Source organism: Botryllus schlosseri, chromosome 1 (assembly GCF_051294905.1).
Source record: "Botryllus schlosseri isolate E-star chromosome 1, Bs_hap1, whole genome shotgun sequence".
NCBI classification, from domain to species: Eukaryota; Metazoa; Chordata; class Ascidiacea; order Stolidobranchia; family Styelidae; genus Botryllus; species Botryllus schlosseri.
The window spans coordinates 31,658,077-31,681,362 of record NC_137236.1 but is presented as its reverse complement, the minus strand read 5'-3'; the positions used below and the strand labels follow the sequence as shown (position 1 = coordinate 31,681,362).

At 40.9% G+C, this 23,286-nt stretch overlaps 2 protein-coding genes and 1 long non-coding RNA gene across 4 annotated transcripts in view; 2 read left to right on the top strand and 1 right to left on the bottom strand.

Moving 5' to 3' along the window:
• Positions 1-23,286, top strand: part of LOC145447306 (uncharacterized) — a 168,161-nt gene that overhangs the window by 33,827 nt on the left and 111,048 nt on the right. The window lies entirely within an intron of this gene.
• LOC145447607 (uncharacterized) overlaps positions 1-23,286 on the bottom strand; it is a 142,814-nt gene that overhangs the window by 39,665 nt on the left and 79,863 nt on the right. The gene's annotated exons all lie outside the window — the stretch shown is intronic.
• Positions 636-22,847, top strand: LOC145447416 (uncharacterized). Its single transcript, XM_080325837.1, has 15 exons — positions 636-775; positions 4,815-4,954; positions 6,436-6,526; positions 6,790-6,935; positions 11,528-11,618; positions 13,276-13,403; positions 13,937-13,972; positions 14,031-14,189; positions 14,243-14,336; positions 15,249-15,295; positions 18,660-18,728; positions 18,960-19,119; positions 20,459-20,566; positions 22,138-22,201; positions 22,686-22,847. Exons 1-15 carry the CDS (start codon positions 768-770, stop codon positions 22,734-22,736), a joined length of 1,392 nt encoding a protein of 463 aa, XP_080181963.1. The 5' UTR covers positions 636-767; the 3' UTR covers positions 22,737-22,847.

The window sequence follows — 23,286 nt, the reverse complement described above, 5'->3', positions numbered from 1 at the left end:
CTAATCATGAAACAAATGAAACATGACTACGTACAGAAAATCTTTATGTAATAATTGCATATGATGTTTTATCGCTATAACGAGGTCTTTGGAAGTCACACTGTCGATTTTCGAGCAATATGTATGTACCCTCAAATTTATAAGTCCGAGCCTAAATCGAAACGTGATTTTATGACAACATTTAAGTCAATATCTAATCTGTTTTTAGACGGTTGCAACCGAAAATTCTTCTTTGGCTTGCTGTAGCTTAGATTATATTACTGAGCAAAAAAAGTTGTCACATCTGAGTTTTTTAGGGTATATGTGTCATAGGTCCCCTGGTCGTGTGCCATTGGACCCACCGGGTGGGGACCGATGAAACGTTCGAGCAACAAATTTTAAACGTCCATAAATATTTATTGAGAAAACGGATATTCATGTATATGTACGCGATAGGTAGAGCTTGTATCAAAGTGCTGAGCCAGCAAAAGATCTGCTCTTTTTGGCTGAACATTTTGGGGCCAGCGATCATTTTCCAATTTTTGATCCATCGGTACCACATCTCCCCTACACTAAACAGAACAAATTGAAACAAGATTGAGGTTCGATCATTCTCAAATGTCTCATAGGGACGGATCCGACGAACCACCATTAAGGAATAATACAATGAGGTACAGCGACGACGTAATCTTCTGTCGAAGTAAAAAAGCCCTATCAAAGTTCATTCGCGGTCGCGTAACTCCAGTCTGCGTACTGCCACCAAATCATGTACGACACAAAGAGAAGATATGTGCAGGTATGTTTTCCCTTTAATTGCTTCTGCGTCAGGTCTTCAAACACCACCGAAGCATCAACGAATATCCCCATATGATATTTCTGATTGTCTATTAACGGAACGCTTAATTCAACTTATCTCGCGAGAAATCACAGAAGGACGTCGAATCAACAAGCCCGAGTCTTTCTATGGCGAGCCAGTAGTGCCGTCAGATTGCATCTGCTTCAATCATTTGACAGTATTCGAGATAGCAAACCGTTGTAGAAGATGCGGACTGCGCATTTATGTTGACACCAAAAGGCTGTGTGTGTTTTACGCGGATTTGTCACTTTTTGTAGCAATTGCAGACTGAATTGGTATCAGGACACTTGAATACTTTAAATACCATCATAATTTTGTTACACCCCACCCCACCACAAAACAACAACAACAAGAACTCCTCATCCGTTTAAGCGGAGTATTAAAAAGCCTCAAAGTTGGCCGTGCTACAGGTTGGCAGCTACGGTAGCAAAATATGGGATATCGTCCTGGTGATAATGACCATTGCAGTCGACAAACAACATGAATACAATCAATAACAACAATAACAACAACATCAACAACGAATGAATGAAGAAACATGCGTTTATATTGACAGCGACACCCTGCCGTGCAGATGAATTCCAATGTTCGGACGGATCATTTTGTATTGAGAAGAATTCTTTCTGTAATCTCGAAGTAGGATTTCCAATTTGTCGGTATGCTACTTTGTACGTTTCGGTATTTGTTTGTTTTGTAGTATTCATGGTGTTTGTCGACTACTATGGTCATTTACACCAGGCCGATATTGTTCATTATTTTCCGTAACTGCCGACTTATAGCACGGCCCACCTCCAGGCTTTTGTAAGACACCACTTTTGCGTTATCTGGCAAAACGAGAGTGAAGCTAAGAATAAATACCCAGACTGCACTGCTGCGTCACAATGCCGAACTCGATCACAATGCAAATCTCGACGCTGATTTTGGGGGTTCCAGTACCACGGACAGAATAAAATGTATGTTTTCGTAATCAGCAGGCTACTACAGCAGCTTTTCATTGATACCCGTTTTATCGAATTTAGCGCTCGGCAAGCCGGTCAAAAATGGCCGTAAAGTTGCCTTTTGTTAAATGAAAAGTATGACGTAACCCAAGAGCAGCGAGCCATTCAGTCTCGCTGTGTCCACGACATAGGACACTATGATTGTAGTTTCTTCGGCGGATGCCCTTCCTAACGACAGTCTGAGCTAATAAGGTATGGTACTGATTGGTATATTGCAGTTGTTCTCAGTCTTTTCGACCACGCGACGCCCTATCAAAGGGAAAATCTTTGGCGTCACCTCATAGCACTTCGATTAGTCTGAGTGGAGAGTAATGCAGTGAAACGTTGCACCACTGACACACAAATTGGTCACGGCTTGAGTCCGTCAGAGGTCGTCTCCAGAAACCCTTACTAAGTGCTGGAGGTTTATCTCAACTCATCCCCTCCATCCGTAATGCATAAGTAGTTTGTCACAAAAAAGTCTGGAGAATAGTTGGCCGTGGTATAACTTGGCATTTAAGGAATCATAATAAGCAATAATGGTCTGGTGTAAAATGTCCAATACTCCATATATGTCTAAGGTGTGACATGGTGGCGACTAATGAAAGAACAGAAAAACGCCATCACTGTCTGATGTTGCACTGTACAGCCCTCGGTTTTAATGAGGGTGACTAGTTGAATGGTCAACACGTTGGGCCAAACCTTAACATCAAGGGCCAGTTGCCCGAGCGATGACCTTTTGCGTAGTTGACACCGCCAAAAATGCTATTATATGTGGGCGAGATAGTGTACCACCACCATTGACGGCGGAGGCCGGCGGTAATTCTTGGTATAGTAGCAAGTTTCTTAGCGTCCGAGGTTGTCTGAGATTTTCCTCCTCTACGTCGCTGTGCTCACAGCGTCTTTAGGCTAGACCAGTGATTCCCAACCGCGGCCCTGAGGGCCGCATGCGGTCCCCAGCTAGCCTTCTTGCGGCCCCCACAAAAATATTGAGAAATCGATCTATGAAAAAAAGTATATTTATAAAATACTCTTGCTTGGCTCGGAGTCTGGAGTTTTCAATTAGGATTGCAGGCAAGTTGTGAGTAGACTGCTAAGATTACGTCACTGCTGTTTCAATGCAATGTGCCCTAATTTTCCGGTTGAACGGTCAGTACCTCTAGATATAGGTATAGTTAGAGGTATTGACAGGACCGTAAGTACCGCACCCCAAGCCCCCCAATTGGGGGGGAGCGAGCTCGAAGGGGGCCCTAAATTATTTAGTGAACTAGCATAAATTATAGAGTATTTTGTGAAATTTTATGCAGCTTTTTAAAAGATTTTTTGCGCTGCGCGCGATTTCAAGTTTCCAAGTACCTTATTATTGGGTACTCTTCGACCAAGATAAAATATGCAAGATTTGTAGAAGTGGGCATATCAGCGTTAGCCATTGCCGCGCTACGCCGCATTGAAGACATATAAAGTTTTAGACCATGTAACATGCGACTCCAAGAAGTGTGCGAAAACGATCGGCAGCGAGAAAACCTTGGCCGAAAAGGACTGCCCTTACGCTGACCGAAAACTTCGTTATGTATATTCAAAGTTCATATAGGTATAATTGACCATAGGCACCTAAATGACTGGTGCCGAATGTTCCTGTCTTGGCAATCTGAACGTCACGAGACAAATAGGCTACCATCCCGCAGGGAAGAATTATATGCCAGTGAAGAACTACCAATTTGAAATCGTGTGCATCTTTTAGTTTAGTACGTTTGGGCGATTCTATATTTTTTGACATAGCAGACTTGAGGTCACGAAATAACAAATAACATCATGTAACGAAGTCGTGCCAACGCGTCCGCCCGTCCGAATATGTTTAATTATTATTTACGGGCCCTACAGTTTCCAAGACACCTCACTCAGCTCTACCGGTAAATCTGACTACGTGAGCAGAGAGGAGAAGTAATTGATAGCAATATATATATGCAATTCCCGATACTATTGACCTATTTTATTTTGAATTATCGAAAATTTTCGCGCACGGCGCTGGCTCACTAAACGGGGATCCTGATTTCGCGGCAGTAGCGAACAACGGCACGGGGGGTCGGTTTATCACCCTACGGAAGCTCAAGACCTAAGTGTTCTGGGCGGCCTGACGAAGTGCTGTTTCGTTCCTGCCACCGGGTATACGCCCGAAGATGTTTAATTATTATTGAGTGGTCCTACCTTTTTAAATACAACTCACTCGGCTCAACCGGCCATTATGAGTACGTGAGCAGAGAGAGGATAAAAATTGATACCAATATATATGCAATTCCCGATTATATTGACCGATTCAATCATGAATTAGAGAAATTTTTCGCGCTTTACGCGATTTGTCGTGAGAAGCTGCCTAAAACGCACATCCGATGTAGATGATAAATAGCGGTAAACACCCACCTAGCCTCAGGGGGTCTGGGGGCTTCGAAGTTCGGTCTATCACCCTATAAGGGGCCCAAGAGAAACGTTTCTTTTTTTGGGGGGGGGGGAGGGGGGGTGCTGTTACGGCCCTGGGTATTGTTAACTTATTTACGGATAGATGTGCAACAAGCGACTCACGATTAAATACGCCGAGATGCATACTGCTTAGCCGGCAAAAAGCAGCATAATTGGTCGTCCTATAGCTCGCGACCCAAGCGTCCGAATAATTTGATATATCGGTGTTTATCGAAAGCAAGTGTCGCACTGATTCCAAAAATACGAATTGAAATCTCGCCAGGGCAATAAAACTACTCCGAAATAGCCAGCAAAGGTTGATTGTTCTGAACAACGGGAGCGCGGCAACACAATGGCCAATGGCGTCAAGCGAATGATCGGAACAATGCCAATTTTCATATTTTGGTGACTATTTTGGGTTCTTTTCATTGCCCTGGTATTCGTGCGGCCCCGGCCGTACTCTGAAATTCTAAATTTGGCCCTGCCATCGAAAAAGGTTGGGAACCACTGGGCTAGACCAAGGATGTCCATGCACTGTTTCTGTTCAGAGACAAGTCGGATCATAAATTGTTCAACAACAGTATCAAATACAACTCCAACGTTGGTTTCTGTCGCAAAACGGTTTACTGGGGTGGACGCGTATGCATGCTGCCGGAGGGAGAACCAGCGAGCGCCTTAGATTGTGAAGGTAACTGTATACTTTCCGCAGTGGGTGCGGACATTGCGATATGAAAATCAATGCTACTCTGCTTCCTTGTTATTTTAAAACCTTTGGAAACCGTACTAATGATGCCATGATTACTGGTCGTACAGCATAATACGGACAATATATGGTGTATACATGGACTGATAATTAAGGTAGGCAATGTTGGAAACACAGATTGATCTTCAAAAAGAATAGCTAAAGCAGGGGAGGACAATCCGTGACCCACGGGTCACATGTGGCCCGCGAGAAGGTTTTGATTGGCCCACGAGGTAATTCTCGAAATTAATTATAATATCAAAAATAAATAACCCAGGTGATTTATTGTAAACTTGCAAGGCTGATCAAAAATTTGATTAGCCTGACCTCGATACATAGATCATTTATTAGTTTCGTATCACAAGAAAAACTTGAAAATTTCAAATAATCGGTACGAACAGGGAAAGGACGATACGACCGAACGGCCATCTAGTCAATCTCTTCCCTGGAAATGCGGGATATTGATGACTAAAATATCTGTTCCGACGCATTGGAGTAGCCAGGGGCCAGCCACATATTTCGTAGATCTTCGTATATGACCAGACCACGAAGTAAAATATTTCACGGCAGACTTATTTGACTTGGTATTTTTCGTAGCGCTTCGCGCGATTTATTGTCACTCGATTACTTGCTTTTAGTATTGGTACCCCTGCTGAAAATTTAAAATACGCCCAATTTATAGAATTGAGTATAGCTCTAATTCGCAACTATGAGAGAACGTGTCGTCCAACATGCGACTTCGCGTCTAAACTCGCAGAAAGATTGTTGGCGATGACACCTTGGCACAAAATGAGACACATGATCGAAAGCTTCGATATTGACATGCCCTATCCCCGACTTATCCAGTCCTTACCAAATGAGCCCAGCGGTATACAGAGACGATCCGTAATATATACAAGTACTATTGTTATTGACCGAATTCATTCAATAACTTTCAATAATTTTCGCGCTTCGTGCGGATATGGCATTAATGTACAATGAGTTTTAATGAGATAATTGTTATCGGTTTTGATGCGGAGTAATATATGTCTTGTTTTCACCGTTACCTAATCCGGTTCGCTCTTATTGGATGACTACTAAAATGAAAGTAATATTCAAGTGGCCCGCGCAATGGCTCGTAAATCTCATGTAGCCCTTTGGCCGAAAAGGTTGGCTACCCCTGAGCTAAAGCCTGATATTTAAGAAGTGTTCAATATCATTTTTTTAGAATGTAGTGGTAGTATTCATGAGATATTTGATAAGCTGGATCTATCAGTAAGATGTGTTGTCCCCTGCATGCGGATACGTATTAAATCGATGATATATAGACATTTGTGTGCGATAACATTCAGATTCAACTCAATTGGCAATTTTATCCGAAAGATTGTTTTGCATGTTTACAATTGTGGCGTTTGGATTTATCTCTTTACTCGATATATTTCCTCCAGGTTCGTCATGTCATTCTAACGAATTCTCTTGCGACTACGGTTCAAGATGTTTGCGGATGGAGCTGTACTGTGATGGGCGAAAGCATTGCAGGTAGACGGAAAAGTTTCTCCAATTATCTTCTACTGAAAAGTTTCGTTAAAGTCTAGTATCCCACCTGTCGTAAGTACGATTATCATTTCACTGACTTTAAGGGTATCAACACTGGCTTTATTTGGAAGGTATGTATTTCAGAATTGCCAAAGCAAGTAGTCGAATCTAAATCATAAACCGTAACGACTCGATACAAATTCAACATGGTATCTATAATTTCTACCACCACTTCCGAACATTTAACCAATTCTGCATTGCATTAGTGATGGGACGGATGAACTGCCGTGGACGAATGGAGATATGGACATCGCGGGAACATCCTGCCGCCGTAAAAGAGGAAAAAATGGTCGACATTCCATATGTGTGTTACCTTCAAATCTTGCAACCCATAGAGGTCAACTATGTGGCGGTGAGCATCAGCCAGTCAGTTTTATTTAATATTTTCATCGTTTTAAAAGACCACAGAACTGCGATACAATGAAAAGAGAGGAAGGTACAACTTGGAGTAGTCTTTAAGATCAGACACCCACCTTGGCCTAGGCGAACTAAAGAGGAGGCATGCACACTGAATGAAATGTAATGTTGAGAATATAAGACGCAAGCGACAAAATGAGGTGGCATGTGGTGGAAGGCGAGGTCTATGTCAGGTCGGGGTCCTGTAATCCTGAAGGCTGGCAAGTATTCGTTTAGAACAGTGGTTCCCAACCTTTTTTCGACTCATCGCCCTCTTTTGAAGCTTCACACCGATCATCGCCCCCAAATATTGGGAACCGAAAAACAGCACTTCGTCAGCCCCCTCCCCCCCCGAAAAAAAACGTTGGTCTTTGGCCCCATAGGGTGATTAACCAAACCCCAGGCCCCCTCAGCCAGTGGGATTTTTGTCGCTACATATCAGCTATTTCCTATTTCATGTACTGTTTGGTGAGTCACCATATTTCGCCTAAACGCGCGAAGCGCGACAAATTTATATAATTCATGTTTGAATCGGTCAATATGGTCGATGTGGTATTTTTGAAAAGGTAGGACCCCTAAATAATAATTGAACAGCTTCGGGCGGAATCGTTGTTATATTGACTTCTTTACATGATGCTATTGCGTGACCTTCTATATCTGCTATGTCAGAAGATATGGAAATCGTCAAAACGTACCAAACTAAAAGACGCACATGATCTCATATTGGTATTTCGTTACAGGCAAATAATTTTTTCCTTGCGGGATGGCATTTGTCCTGTAGGGTTAAGGTCGCCAGGACAGGAACATTCAACGCCAGCCATTGAGGCGGCTATGGACAATTAAACATATGTATATTGTATATACATCGAAGTTTTCGGTCAACAAGAGCATTCCTTTTCGGCCAAGGTCTTCTCGCTGCTGATCGTTCTGGCACACTTCTCGGAGTTGCATGTTACATGGCCTCTAACTTCATATGTCTTGGTGCGTCGTGGCGCAGTAATGGCCGACGACGAAGTCTCCCATTTCCAAAAAACATCAGGATTTTTGTTGGGTGACGGGGAACCCAACATCAAGATACATGAAAATATAAAATCGCGCATGGCGCGAAATGTTTTTAAAAAACGTCGCATGAATTTCCAAAAAATTACTCTATCATTCATGTTAATTCACGAAATAATTTTGGGCTTCCTTCGGATTCGGGCCCCCGACCCCCAATTGGGGATTTGGGGTGCGGTAGTTACGGCCCCGACTCCAATAAAGCCGTTTTAACGCGTCATCGCCCCCTTCGTTGTTTTCACCCCCTTCGTCCGTTTTCGCCCCCATATCGCCCCTTCGTTATTTTCGCCCCCCCCCCCAGACTGCCAAATCGCCCCCTGGGGGTCGATATCGCCCACGTTGGAAACCACTGGTTTAGAAGAAATTGCTTGTATTTCGACTTGAATGCGGACATGCTCGACGACTGTCGGATAGCCGGCGAGATGCTGTTCCACAATTGGGGTCCGGCATACTTAATAGAGCAATGCGTCTTTTGTAGCCTATTCCTTCCTGATCATATGGTAATTGTTCTTCGTTGACGCGCGTGTGCTGTACCTGTGTGCCTTTGACTCCGCGGTGAAGTAGTCGTTGAAATTCGAGAGACATTGACCGCAATGACACTGATACATAAACTTGTCAATTTGTAGCTTCCTCATATCGTCTATGTTTAGAACAACAAATCTTTTGAGTAGCATAGTGGTAATTTTAGTCTTATATTGACCTAGAAGTCGCAAGATAGCGTAGTGGTATCCACAACGGCAACGGCAACAGGGTGTGGGTTCGACTCCTGAATCCTTTCCCAAGTGTTGGAGGTCCATCTAAGTTTCTCCTCAACACATCCTTTCCGTGGAAGCGGTGTCTTGGAAAATTCCAGAATTCCGCAGCTACGCAGTTATGATAAAGAATGTCGGCCTGGTGTAAACAATTGAAAAGCAGATATTGATTTTGAGAATCTTAATCCATCCGACAGCTCGAGTCTCTGAGGAGCCATCCGTCCGAATCCGAACAATCTAATCAATATAGCCACCCGAATCCGTAAAATCTCGATCAGAATCCGGAAAATCAGAATAGAATTACTTTTCCGACGAATCCCAATTGTAACGCTGAGCTAAAATACAGTTAGGGCGTACCCTTTACAAAAGCTAACCCTAGAGTTGACTGATTTATATTTTTCGGAGCTTTGACAGACCAACTTTAGAGTGCTACCAGTCTTATCATAAGGGGTACACTGTCCGTTTTGGTTGTCGAGCTGAAGAATGTTCTTATCACTTGAAACTAAAACTCACGTGTGGTCAAAACCATCTAAAAATATCCGAAGCAAAGTTGCAATTTTTCAATGGTATCCAAAACAAAATTTTCAATAGAGTTCGATTCCGATCCGACTGTCTCAAATTGTGCAAAATCCGGTCCTAGTAATTTCCGAATCCGCCCAATGCTCATCACTGGTGTAATCAACAGCATTGCTCTTTGAGATGGTCAAGTTCGCCCAATTACACAATTACGGAGCGTATAAGTAGTTTTGAAAAATATTTTGAACCAGTTAATATCAAGCATAGTGGACTTTGATATCGGGGGAAAAAAATCTGAATCGCAACAATATTCCAGAAACTATGATGTGAAATCGTAATTATGAATGTAGTCCTAAATCATTATATAACGATGTATTATTGAGGCTTTGCGTACAAGGTATCAACGTGTCCGTTTTAGGTTTATGAGATTAATTCGGCAGTCTTCAGTAGTTCAGCATGCCCATTAAATTTTGTCATGGTCTGGATCAGGGACCACCAACCTTTTTTCAACCAAGTGCCACTGATTGAAGCGACGGGCTACCATTTACTCCCGCCGTTTACCAGTACCATACTGAATTTCCGCTTTGATATTCATAGCACTAAACAGGAATCATATTGCGGTAAGACAAGACTGGACATCTTGTTATCTGTTTCTATATCAGTCAGTGGGAAGCCTGGCATTGCATGCTATAAACTAGTGTGATGTACTCTGGTATGTAACTTGACACTGCAACTCTGAGTGCGTATTCCATATGTGCATTAGTGATGCGTGTTCTATGTTTGTTTTTAAAGAAGTTCATGTCCGAAAAGGCTGATTCACAAAGATAAGTTGAACCAAACACGCTTGCAACTTTCATAGCTGCTGCGCATACACCACTGTACTTTTCCGTGTCAGAAAGGCACAAAAAGTTTGCTGCAGCCCTGTGGGCTTTGAGGTGGAGGTCATTATGCAGTATTACAATTTCAATCTCCAACTGTTCAGTATCCAGACATGACGGATATCCCTATACCGGACAGAAGCAGCGATTACGGAAAGTTAGAAACATGTCACTAAACTGCGTTGAGTGAAAGAGAAATAAGCTGTGTCAAAAGATGCAATTAGTAATGGGCATAAAGATACTGAAAATCTGCTAGTACGCTACTTTACGGATATCTACTACCGAATAGTAATGTTATTTACTACTTTGGCAAGAAGACCGTGGATGGCATTCCGTCGTGTCGCCTGTAGGCAGTTCACCGTATGCTACGTCATCGATATTTGATGATTATATTACATGTTGGTATATTACTAATTGTAATTCCGAATATTTGATATCATCATTTTAAGTGTTTATATATATGTATTGGCATTTACAAATTATATGTTATTGTGATTTAAACAAGAATAGCTAAATGAATCAATCTTTATATTTAAAAGCTCACTGGTAATAATCTGACGAATATTGGTAAATGCTGCTATTCGATATATTTTAGAACAGGCTTGCGGGCTACTCATCAGGTCCTCGCGGGCTACCTGGGGCCCGCGGGCACCGCGTTGGTGACCCCTGGTCTGGATTGTTCTCCAGTCAGTATCCAATGCATGTTATGTATACCCATTTCATGGTTTGCGTCAGAATATGCCCTACAAATATATTGTCAGCAAATGTAATCATGTTCCAATTAAAAATTGTGAATATGGAAAATGGTTACTACCAAATCAAGGCTTTATATTGGCTACATTGTAAAACCCACATATATTAACTGTGTGTTACATTATGCGCGACTATCACGCACAGAACGATAACCAATCGAGCAAACACTCAATCCATATCATGTTCAAGAGATCTGCATGGTTCAAGTTGAACTTATTTTAATTCAATTATTGTCTCAGCATGAATGTCTGACTACCGTTTTGATGCAAAATGCTGCAAACCGGATATGTAATATGATATTAATCGACGACTTTCAAGCATAGCGTCACGTGCGATAGTTGGATTGGAAATGGGCCACTTTACGATCTCAATATGCTCATGTGCTCATGACAGCTAAAGACTCCACGTTAAACCGCAAAAAACTCCGTAAGTGCTGGAAACATGGAATAAAATGCCGTGACTATTAATCAAATAAAAGGATCGCCAGTACATGATATGTATAATGAATATCATGATAAAACATTGGGTTTCTATTGAGTTAATAGAATTATTACATGTTTTATCATTTTAATATTTCGGATCGCCATGCTCAGGTTTCTCGTGTTGGGTGAACGAATTTCCCTGCGCAAATGGGAGGATGTGTCTTCTGCAAAGTCAGTATTGCAATGGAAAAGTTGAGTGCGAGTATGTAATAAGACTCCTATTATCAACAACGCCAATCCTGCAAATGCTTTCAAAAGTATAGTCATTTGTTTTCATTTTAATTTCAATTTTATTTAATTTATGGAATGTTCTATCCATAATGTGCTCATTAAAGACACGCGCCTGCATATATCAGTTTAAAATCGGTGTTTTTGCCAATCACGCGTTTGCCCAAATCATTTCTTTATATTTTGGGCCGGGCCCTGGGCCATCAGAATAGGCCCGCTTTCCCCAATAGGAAAATAATACATTTTTACTTCATTTGTGCTCGCTATAGAAAATGTTTATTTGGAAGGGCGGTATTTATAAACATTTGATGCGAATGCTATAGAAAATCATGGCCATGTTCATGGTGGGAGACTCTCGAAGGGTTTTGAAATTGAAAGATACGAATGGATTATATCAGTTTTCTAGCACAAAACGTTCGTCAAACTTTTGCGTGAGTATGCCACATGTCAATATAGCAACAACCTTCGTGCCCAACATTTTCGTTTGTGACAGGCGTCTCAGAGGTAGCCTATAACCGGTGTTTGCTTCTGTTACCACTGAAATAACCTCAAAAAATCCTCTACATCAGGGGTGTAAAACTCAACTTGCGTCGCGGGCCGGAAGCAGACATTCGGATTGCTCACGGGCCGCGCAAGTCAAATGATTCCTAAATGTTACCTCAAAAACCATGCCCTCGTTTTTCATTTGAATACTTTATTATCAAACCTATACAGTATACATACAATAGTATGTCGCATTATATGACGGATCATAGGGGTTCTGCGCCTACTCCAGCAACACCGTCCTTCGCAAACAATGGAATACGCAATAATTTGAAGACGCGGTTGAATACAGTTATAAACGGCATAACAGTGGCTCGGACGATGATATAAGTTGTCATGGCTCCCTTTGTTTTAGTCGTATACTGGCGTCACACCGGAGTGCACGTCGTCAGGAATACAACAGCTGACCACAGATATTTGAATTTTATTTCTGTGTAATTATTATATTCTCCATGTAACCAGAATATCGTGGTTTCGCGTTGGCGTTTTCGCTTCTGTGAATAACTAGTTTTGGGTCAGTTTTCCATAAAATTCTGAACTCCGTGTTCACTTTTTTGTCTTCTCAAAATTGGGTGTCAATGTGAGCGACTTTTTCCTAACGGTGACTAGACTGAAACCGCAACGCCGCTTTTGGATGGTTATAATGTGGCCTATGAATATACTCGCTATTTTGTGTCGTGAGAAATTATTTACTGGAAGTATTTCTTAATAAAAATCCCATCATTTTTCAGAAATGTGTTCGAAAATATTCGCATTTTTAAATCAACTTAAAATTCGTTCGTGGGCCGGAAGAAACCGTCTGGCAGGCCGTATGTTGGACACCCCTGGTCTACATTATACAGCGATGGCTAATGTAGGCCGCTATGTTTGAAAAGCTGTGTACACATGATTCATATAAGTCTGCATCACATGCTGTCCAATGAAAAGATGATACTATAGTGACGTAATATAGCTCGTGAAAATAATTACGTACATTGGAAGAAGTACACAGCAAGCTCTACCTATAACATGTATATACGGACGCCTTCCCGGAAAATCAACACAGGTAGCCTACTTATTCCAAGCTACTTTCAATATTATTTGCTCAGAGACGGGAGCGACGAATTCAAGCAACCGGAAAAGACAAATTATTCGGGCAGAATATGTCATCGACGGGGGAATCAGTGCATGCTACCTGAGTCACATATATGTGATGGCTTTTCGTTTTGTGACGACGGTAAGGGCAGTTTATGGTATCATTGGATGGATTCTTGTTTTGCTAATATCATCCCCCGTGGTAGCCGTGGAATATAGATTAGTTTTAACAGTGTTTCCCAGATTTGTTAACACGCCCATCCCTTGACGATGGTGAAACATTTACCGTCCTTGCTGATCGTCAAATCAGGAGAAATGAACAAAAGAAATACCCGTCAATAGTTTCGTGACATGGAAGGCTATACTATGAAAAAATGCAATTCGATGTCGAACTACATGGAGTGTATTCCTTATTCTTGGAGTTAAATGTCGCGAGGCACAAAACATGTTTCAAGTTATTTAATATTTTAGATTGATAGTCGATTCGATATCTGATCATTCAGCTACTGGACTTGGCCTAGCCATATTCATTAGTATCTGGAAATTTCATGGAAATGGAAGTTCTCTATCGTTAAAACGTAAGCTCTTCATTGCTTAGCATTGTTATAAATTTGTACCCCGCTCTTGAAATGTCAATTGGTTATAAATAACACGATTATATGGTTGCTTTCGCAGACATTGATGAGTGCCTTTGTCCTAAGAGCAGGAAGCGTAAGTGAAACATGCATTGAATTTGATAAATTTCCTAACATCTGTCATTTAACACCAGATCGTTCGGATGACAAATGTTTTCAATGCTTGATCGATACATTTATGGTGTTGCCGATTTCCAAGTATTGTAACGGAGTATTTGACTGCAGGGACCTCACCGACGAGTGCCTCTGCTCGCCAGCCGTTCGGCCTGATATTTGTGAAAATGTCCTTTGGGGTAAGATTCACTCTCGAATTGTTTTAATAGTGCTAATTACAATTCAAATGCAGACACGGGGAAGCCTCAGCTGTCTTCAATTGAATGCACTGTTGGGCGGAACGCAACTAAGACGTTTATAGATGCATCAAGGGTGTGCGACCACCAGTAGGTGCTTGTACTGAACAATTGAACATCCACATTTACCCGTATGATTACCAAACACAGCTACATTGTTTGATGAAAATCAGTAGCACCAATATGCCAGGAAGGAAAAGACCCGAGCTGCATGCTCTCAGGAACTGAACTTGTCGAGCAATCAATGATATTTTCTAAGAAAATTTCATCGGCGAAATGTTCTATTCTAGATCGATCTAAATACAGTATGGGGTCACGAACCAATGTCTTGTTATGGTATTGCAACAAGATATGGTACACATACGTCTTTAGTGAATCGACACAGGATTTGTAATACGCAAGTTAATGTCCGTTCATGTTATAATACGTTAATATGTTGGTCTCTGCTATGTTCATGGTATCATTGACATATAGTTATGTCAACACGTTAACTTTTAGCATTCTCGCAATACTAAAAATTGTTAGGTCATCTGTTCGTTACACCATAATATATCCCATCGACAACCGGATTGCTGGCGATGTTCTGCAACACCAATGTTCCCTCCATCTACATATGAAGTAGACTAGGCGTAATCTTCATTTTAAACGTATTCGTTTACGACGATTACAGCATTTTTGAATAATCGTAATCGGAGAGAGTAAATGGCGATACCTATCCAATTAGAACCTACCAAAAACCTCGAGCTTATACCAGAGGGTGGCGGGGTGAAAATATGTCCTTATTTGAGAATATTTCATTTTCAAAGTTGCAATGAAGTCCGATGTGATTAGTCATTTATTGTAACACCTGTATTCATGTTCATAGATCTCTGGATTTGGTATTTTACATTAGTATGGAATTGTCACATTATTCGTTATCACAAATATCACAACTGTTTGAGCATTAGCAGCAACCCTACCATGTACGTTTATATGTTACATGTTTGATTCGTATTTTTACAGGATAGATTGTCCGAACGGCGAAGATGAAACCAATTGTCCAGGAAAACGTAATTAATTATGCATGGGATTAGTTATATTCACAGGGTTTATGCCATTCCGGGTCTCTTTAAGAGTTTAAGTTTATACATATCTTTCAACAGAATATCGGTTTAGGTGCATATTTGCTTGAGGGTAGAAGCACCAATTCCGAAAGCAGTCGCTTTGTAGTTATAGCCACTAGGATGCCAATTGAACACACTCCATGTCTATTGGATGCTGCTTCACTGCTCCACATATGAATCCGTAGAACTACGAAGTTCTTCAGTCACGCAAAGCTAACGTCCGTGATTGCTATATATAGGTAACTGATTGATATGCGAGCATTAAGATCAATACAATTCAGCAAGTAGGCTATAGGTGTAAATGACTTTTCATCATATGTAGATGCCGATACCGTACCTATCTATCCCGGTACTACGAGTTCATTCTTCTTCTCGTTGAGACTATTAATCTTATGCAACTAGTGATATGTCCAACCTAAGAACTTTAGTAAACCTCAACTTCGACATGTACCGGAGCTCAATGACAATTTTACATATTGACTGCCTGTATTAGGCCTACCTAACTCCACTCCGTAAGATACTAGTAATCCCGTACATTGAGAATGCAATAATGAACGAAACAAAATAAGTCTCTCACCAGCGGTAGTTCGTCGGACGCAGGTTCGATATTTCTTGGCCGTCTGAAGTCAACAACGAAGACGTAAGCATATATATATCAAGAGAGACGACGCATGGATACCATTGGATTGGACTGGATAACTGCCTAGCAGCGTTTTCCCTTGTGAAATCAGTAAAAAAAAACGAGTAACAGTAAAGTACAGTCACCATATTTCGGAGTCCAGTTAAGAAGGCACTTTAAAGACATAAAAGTTAGGTACCGAAATTATAAACAGCTGATTTTGCAATATTTACTGGAGATCTTGTTGCGTTGAATAAAAAATCGTCATCACATCACTTCGACTCGAATCCCGAATCTCCAATTCTTTACGATACTTCTGTGGTGTTGAGTAAAAAAAGGCTCGAAACTATGATTCGAATCCCGGCGAACCCTCTCGAATGTCCGCATTACGTATTTCGCTTCATTTGTGCCGATGCCCAGTTAACGCTGTCCGACAGCCGTGCTTTAAAAGCTATAAGGGCGCACAATGTACAACGCGATAGACTAGTCACAGTGCTGTGCAATATAGTTAACCACGTTCCATTGCAAGTTTCACTCATATGTCTGCGAGCGCGATTCCATCTTGTATCCTATTGAGTCAACAGGTTTTGTACGACAGAGCGATCACAGGTAGGGTTGCATTTAAAACAAAAAACAATTTGAAACACACATGTTTAAAACAATGCCCTTGCTCAAACTTGTTTTTTATTGTTATAGTGTGTTTTTTAGCCGTGAGGTCACGAATATCTAATTGTGACGTCATATTGGATTGACATTGACAATTGAAAATAAAGGGTATTTGAGACTTCGTTAATGAAATATATGTACTATTGTTGTTGAACCGACTATTTTGTGGGTTCCAACAATCCCATATCGATATACGTCGGCTATAACCGGTGCTAATCGTCCGTAGGCTCGTACAACATGTTTTTTTGGAAAATATTTTCACAATTATGGCATAATTTTACAACTTGAAAAGAAAACATTTTTTAAATGCTCTTGTCTAAAGCACTGTTTAAAACCTGTTTTAAACAAAGCGTTTTAAAACACATTTTGTTTGAAATGCAACCCTAATCACAGGTATTTATGTGATAATCTTTGAGGTACGATGTAACATTTTCGTTGCGATAGTTTTGCCTCTGAAAACTATTCAAATAGTCAGTAAAAGCCTTCTTCGTGTATTAGGGTTGATTAGAATCAGTCTCAAACGCTACTCCCGACAGCAACGTTCTTCAGTCTATACAGTGCTACATACAATTGTATTCATTCTTTCTCGGCCCATGTGACCAGATTCACTGGTAGAGTTTATGCAAGGGTATCTTCAAAAACTTGGAGAAGTTATTAATGCTGTGGTGCATCTTTGGGTGGGCCAATCCTCATTAGTCCCCTATATTTTGCATGAAGTTATTTCTTGACCTCCCATTACAATTGTCGTTATATTGGAAATATATTCGATTCGTCCAAACGCAGGCATACCAGAAAAAAAAATTAATTCGGGATGAGGAGAACACGATTAAGAATTGATATTAATTTATGGGGCGTATCATTTTTATCTGCTGTTCGCATCTGTATTGTGGGACTCAGATTACAAGGGACACTGCTGTATTAAAATCCAAAATCAGCTCGCATTGAAGCGCGCCTAGCGCGAAGAAAATTTCAAGAATAATTCAAACCTTTCATTAATTAGGGAGTCAATTCGTAAATTCTATCTGCGTAATATTCACAGCCGCCAACACATCCTAATTGAACTGAGTGTCGTCGGCCGCATGATATTTATTCCTCCACAGAATGATATTACCACGCCGAACCGAAGAAAAAGGGATAATGGACACAGTAGAATGGCTTACTTTGAACAACAACAACAATATGTTTAAACTGAAATCAATTTCGACATTTCGAAATGGTTCACTGAGCGTTCTTCCAAAATTTCTCCAAATCAGGATGCGGGCCACAAAATATGACCTCGCGGGCCGCATGCGGCCCACGGGCCGCGTGTTGGTGACCCCTGATATAGTTCGTCCGTATTTGACAGGAGTTGGAAGCCTATTTCGTCAAAAGAGCTATAGTTACCCTATATTTGCAAATATGAATATCAATCCACTATGAGGCCACAACTGAATATGCGTGACGTCATGGCTTGGAAAAACATAATGAAAACATATTTCAATCAAAGGGCCTTGTTTTAAACATGTTTTTTTTTAAATTGAACACAACCGTAGACTCAACCCAATATATGTCTGTCAGACACGTCTGCTTTGTACTATGATGTTGGGAAGTAACTTTCACCTTTCTCGAACAGTGGTTCTCAAACTAGGGAGGAGCACCCCCTTTTGGGGCGTTAAAGCATCTGAAGGGGCGCGTGAAGCCGCAGTTCACTGAAAATTTACCTACAGCTCATGCTTATTGCTCTGTATATTGTCCGAATTGAATATTTGACAATTCTCTCATCAACAGCCATAACATTCAATGTCATCAAACGATCGGTTAGGATTGCTAGCATTCTGATTGCTCTTTTCGATATTCTGTGATATCACGATAAAATGGTGGCGCGAAATTCTTCACTATCATAAAGGGGGGCGTGTCTAAAACCGTCTGAGCACGACTGCGCTAGACGATACAGTTTTGAAGTTCAATAATGCTACACAATTTGATCTGTCAACGGTCGTAGGACGGGATATTGCTATGACGACCGACTAGGTGATTTTATTTCAGAGTCACCGAGCAGTTGGTCTCAACAGGTCAAAGAATTAAACTATGAATGCAAGTCACCTGTCGGGAAATGTGAGTTCGGCGTAGCTTGTTTCATTTAAAGTGTAAATTGTATAATGGTACACTGTATTGGAAATTGTGTAACATTTGTCTCCGGACCCTGTTTTTGTATGGTTATTCATCACACAGTTCCTCGTGCTACCTGAAATATTGCAATTATTTATTGGGTAACGTGCCCAGGTTTAATTGTTTTTAAATCCATATGAAACTATTTATCCCCCCTCTCTCTCTCTCTATGTTCAGACGCCACGAAGTGTGATGGGGTCGTTGAATGCGATGATTTCTTGGTAGAAGAATGTGACTACAACTGTGATGCGAAACCAGAGTACTGCAGATTTATCGATATGATCAATCCTTTCGAAGACGGCAGTTACTGGGTCTTCTTCACTCCGGACGACCCGTGGTTAGTATCATTCAAGAAATCATCCATAATGAATGTACATTAGCAACATAGCCGTGCGGTCAGGTGTGGCATGCGAGGCGGTGTATCGCTTGTTTCAGGCCTAAAAGCAAAAGTGTAAAGACTTTCTATGATAATTGCTAATCTTCTGTTGGTAGTCATGGACATATTTATCACCCAAAATTGTGCGGCTCGCATATTGATCATTCAAAGATACCGGCTAAAGGAGAGGTTAGGCGCAGACGATCCACGCCTCACCTGTGAAAGCGCAATTTATCAAAAACGGCTCAGAAGTTATGATAGCTGTTGTTAGGCTAATATTATTATGCGCTAGTTCTGAAAACAGAAATAATAACCATGTCAGGTCACCAGAACCCCCGCCAATTCGCAAAATAGATTTTAAATCTGGTTTGTAACATGCAATGGCAGCGCGGCGATACAATATAAGGTGAGGTGCAAATTAAACTGCCTCAACCATTTTACTCAAAAATTTAAGAATCGAAACGCAGGCAAGCAATGTTTTTCCAGCTACAGATTAACTGTGCAGGGCATTGCAGTGTGAGATGTTGCGACGGCGAAAAGGTATTTATTAACAATAACCCTCTTTAACTGACGTAATTGTAATGTATTTCCGTCTCTATTTTCAATTGTGGGTATATCTTACGTTGCCTGCGTGTGCAGAGTGCTACTGTTATATTTAACAAGCCATCGATTGAATCATCTAACCATTACCGTTTTATTTATTTGCAAATCTGATTGAAAGGAAGTCTGCCTCCCAACTCTAAAGACCTCGCCAACAATGAATATGCTGTATGCTAAGTATTGGATAGGAATGTGTAGGCTATACCTGGAGAATAAATAGATTGGTCGGTTGGTCAATAACAATATTAGCACCGTGACTACATGCCAATTTTATTGACATAGCATTCTCGTCACATCCTTCAATATCCACTCGTTTAAGAATTGATGATTAGTGCGCCTAATCACAATCACCTCAGCCATATCGGTGATCTGAGCGATGTAAATGTTGGTAAAATGAGTAGGCTAACAGTTGACTCATTTGCATGACAATGACGGTTATCATCATTTGATTGACTAATAATACACGTTAGGTAGAACAGGGTTGTATTAGAGAGGTATGATTATTATTAGGGATTAGGTTCAGTGATTCAAATAGAATATATCAATCTGCTGCATCGGAACAACTATATTTTTTTCACTGAAATCCTTAATACAACACATTTCAAGATGTCACTCAAACACACGCACGACTGAATGGTATTCGAAGTGACAACCTTAAATTATAAAAACACGTAATCTACTTACCGCATTTATTCTGAAGGTGTGACCACATCGTAACGGGAAAATCTTTCATACTTGTACGTGAAAATATGTGCGACGGGGAGGGCCTGTGTGACAACTTCGCTGATGAACGAGGATGTAAATCAAGGTGAGTAATGACGCTGTAACAGATTGATTATAATCCTGTGTAGAAAGCAGTAAATCATTTTTCGACCATAACCTGTGAAGAGGGTACTGCAGCGTTTCCGCACCAGGTCAGATCCGGAACACACTCTTTTGCCTATAGCCAGCAAACCGTGTGGATACAAACAGAGTGAGGATGATGAAGGCTCAGCCAACAATCTTACAACAAACTTACAACAAACTTTTCCAACTCACCGCTAAACAGTCTAAAGGTCATCAGCAAAGTTACCCTTCTACTTGATCGTATTCAATTAGGTTTAAAACATAGTGGTTCTACACCTTTATGTCTTCACGAACTCCTTCTGAACAGTGACGGACCCCGCGGACCCCTTCAAGTTTTTGTTCAAATTTAGCTCAATTCTCGTGCAACAGTCTTCTGTCTTGTGCAAATATCAACTCAGTGCAAGTGATGAATAGCAACAAAATGATCGTTCTGATCATTCACCTTTGAGCACCATCGCAACATATATGGCAACTAAATTGAGAAACATATTTTTCAATGAAGTCATCACGTCCAGACTAGTCATTTCTATATAGCAGCTCATCCTCAATATATTCTGGAATAGTTGTTATGTATATAGCAGGAGAAATGGATTCCGTGATCAGGTGTAATCCCTTTTTTCCGACAGACTAGAAAACCCAAGTTCCAACAAACCTCAACAAAATATTTTTAAATAGCGATATGTTTGTATCAGTAGGCTGTTTGCAATTTGACAATTAAAATCAGTTTACAAGGTAGGATATTTGATCTCAGACCGCCATTCTGTTGATCTTCTTACTGAAGCATTCGCAGTTGGTTGCGAAACTGCAGCGTGATTTCCCTAATTTAAAAAAGTTACAAATTGGTTTTCAGTCACGATTCAAATTCAGAGGTTTCTCTGACCCCCTGAAAATGCCTCGCGGACCACCGGTTGACAGCCACTGGTTTAAACCATATACTTAAGTAGCTTGTCATGTATAATAGGGTTACCATACGTCTTCGTTTTTGACTTTCATTAAAGTGTCCTCGGAGGACGCCCAAATCTCCTGTTTTTGATAATTTTGGTGAAAATAGGGCAGAATTCAACTGACATACAGTAAATCAGCACTGAACTAACGCTTCGATGGCTATTTCGGGATCGCCAGAAAGTTGCCCTTCTTTTTTCAGTCAACCGACTACGAAGTGATTAAAATTTATCATTTATTCAGGATTTGCCTCCGGTATTGCAAGTCTGAAAATTTTGAATAAGTGTCATCTTTCCACGTTTCCAAAATATGGTAACCCTAATGTAAAATGGTTCAACACTGTGTTTCTCTGCCGTCACTCAAATTAGCCACCATATGGGGCGATGTCGCCACTTTACGGTCCACGCTTTCAGTTGATTATATCAAATTCATTAGTTCAGAATCAGCAGGACTTTGACGATTGCGACCTCTTTAAGCAGGTGCAACTTGTTCAAAGAACATTACATGAAACCGGGTATCATTGCATTGCGCGCGTACCGCCAACTAATTAAGCTGCGAACGCAATAACATGCAGTTATATTCGCGTTACAGGTTCTACTGCACCGATGAGCCGTTACCGAACATACCGATCGAGAAAAAGTGCGACAAACACGACGTATGTGAATATACAGCATCAAAAAATGATTCAATTGTAGCTTGAAGTAAAAACGGTCACTGGCGCCAGTTAAATCAACTACTCCCATGTCTTCCTTAGAGTGCAGCTGCAGTATTTCAGCAGAAAGCATCGACAAATTCGTAAATTCAAAAATCGTAAACGCAACAGAGTCAAAGTGTTCAAATAATGTCACATATTGAATACGATTTCCTGGAGAACTCAAAAGTAGTTGGAACGATTGGTTACGCAGTCTTGCCTAGCAAACCTTATTTCATCACGCTTCTAGATCTGAAGATATGAACGCGCAAACTTCCATTGATACCGAACGACAAATTAAAAACACCCGATTGTGGTCACTGGGACTTTTCCTGATTATGATTCATCGGGGATTGTAAATTAGCAACTAACACCCACGGATAACGATTTCGAGACTGTTATTGGCACAAGTCACTTCACGCTTATGAGACCATATACTTTCATTCAGGACTGCTACAATGGAGCGGACGAGAAAGATTGCTCACATTTCAGCCTCTAAAGTTGAGGGGGGATTGCAGAATATTCATCGAGATGTCATAAGACCTGGCGGTGTCGTGTGAATATATTTAATGCACTTCAATGCTAATAAACTATTATGAAACTGCGTAAACACTTTCGTTGATTTAAACAGTCATGTGATGAATCGACAGATACCTTTCTTCCGCAGTTAAGTAACTTCCTACTAAAAAAATGATAGCTCACTCCTCTTATCGCGATTCCATCGCATAAGTATAACCGGGAAAACATAATTTGCGGGTGAGTGACTGAGGGAAAGATTGTAAGTTGGGGAACGACGCATTCCAACCAGGCTGCATCGACAGTAGGGTTCTTCGATCTTGATCTTCTAATTCAGCAGAGTGTAATATTCATTCCAACTCACTTACTCACGTCAGAATCTCCAGAACTTTCTGAATCTAATAGAAGTTGCCCTAAGGCAGGGGTGGGCAAACTTTTGGGCTCGCGGGCCGCATTCAACATCTAAATCCATTGGCGGGCCGCACTGCATTAAAAAAATTGAGATTATGGGCCAAATGGCAATGTTGTAATTT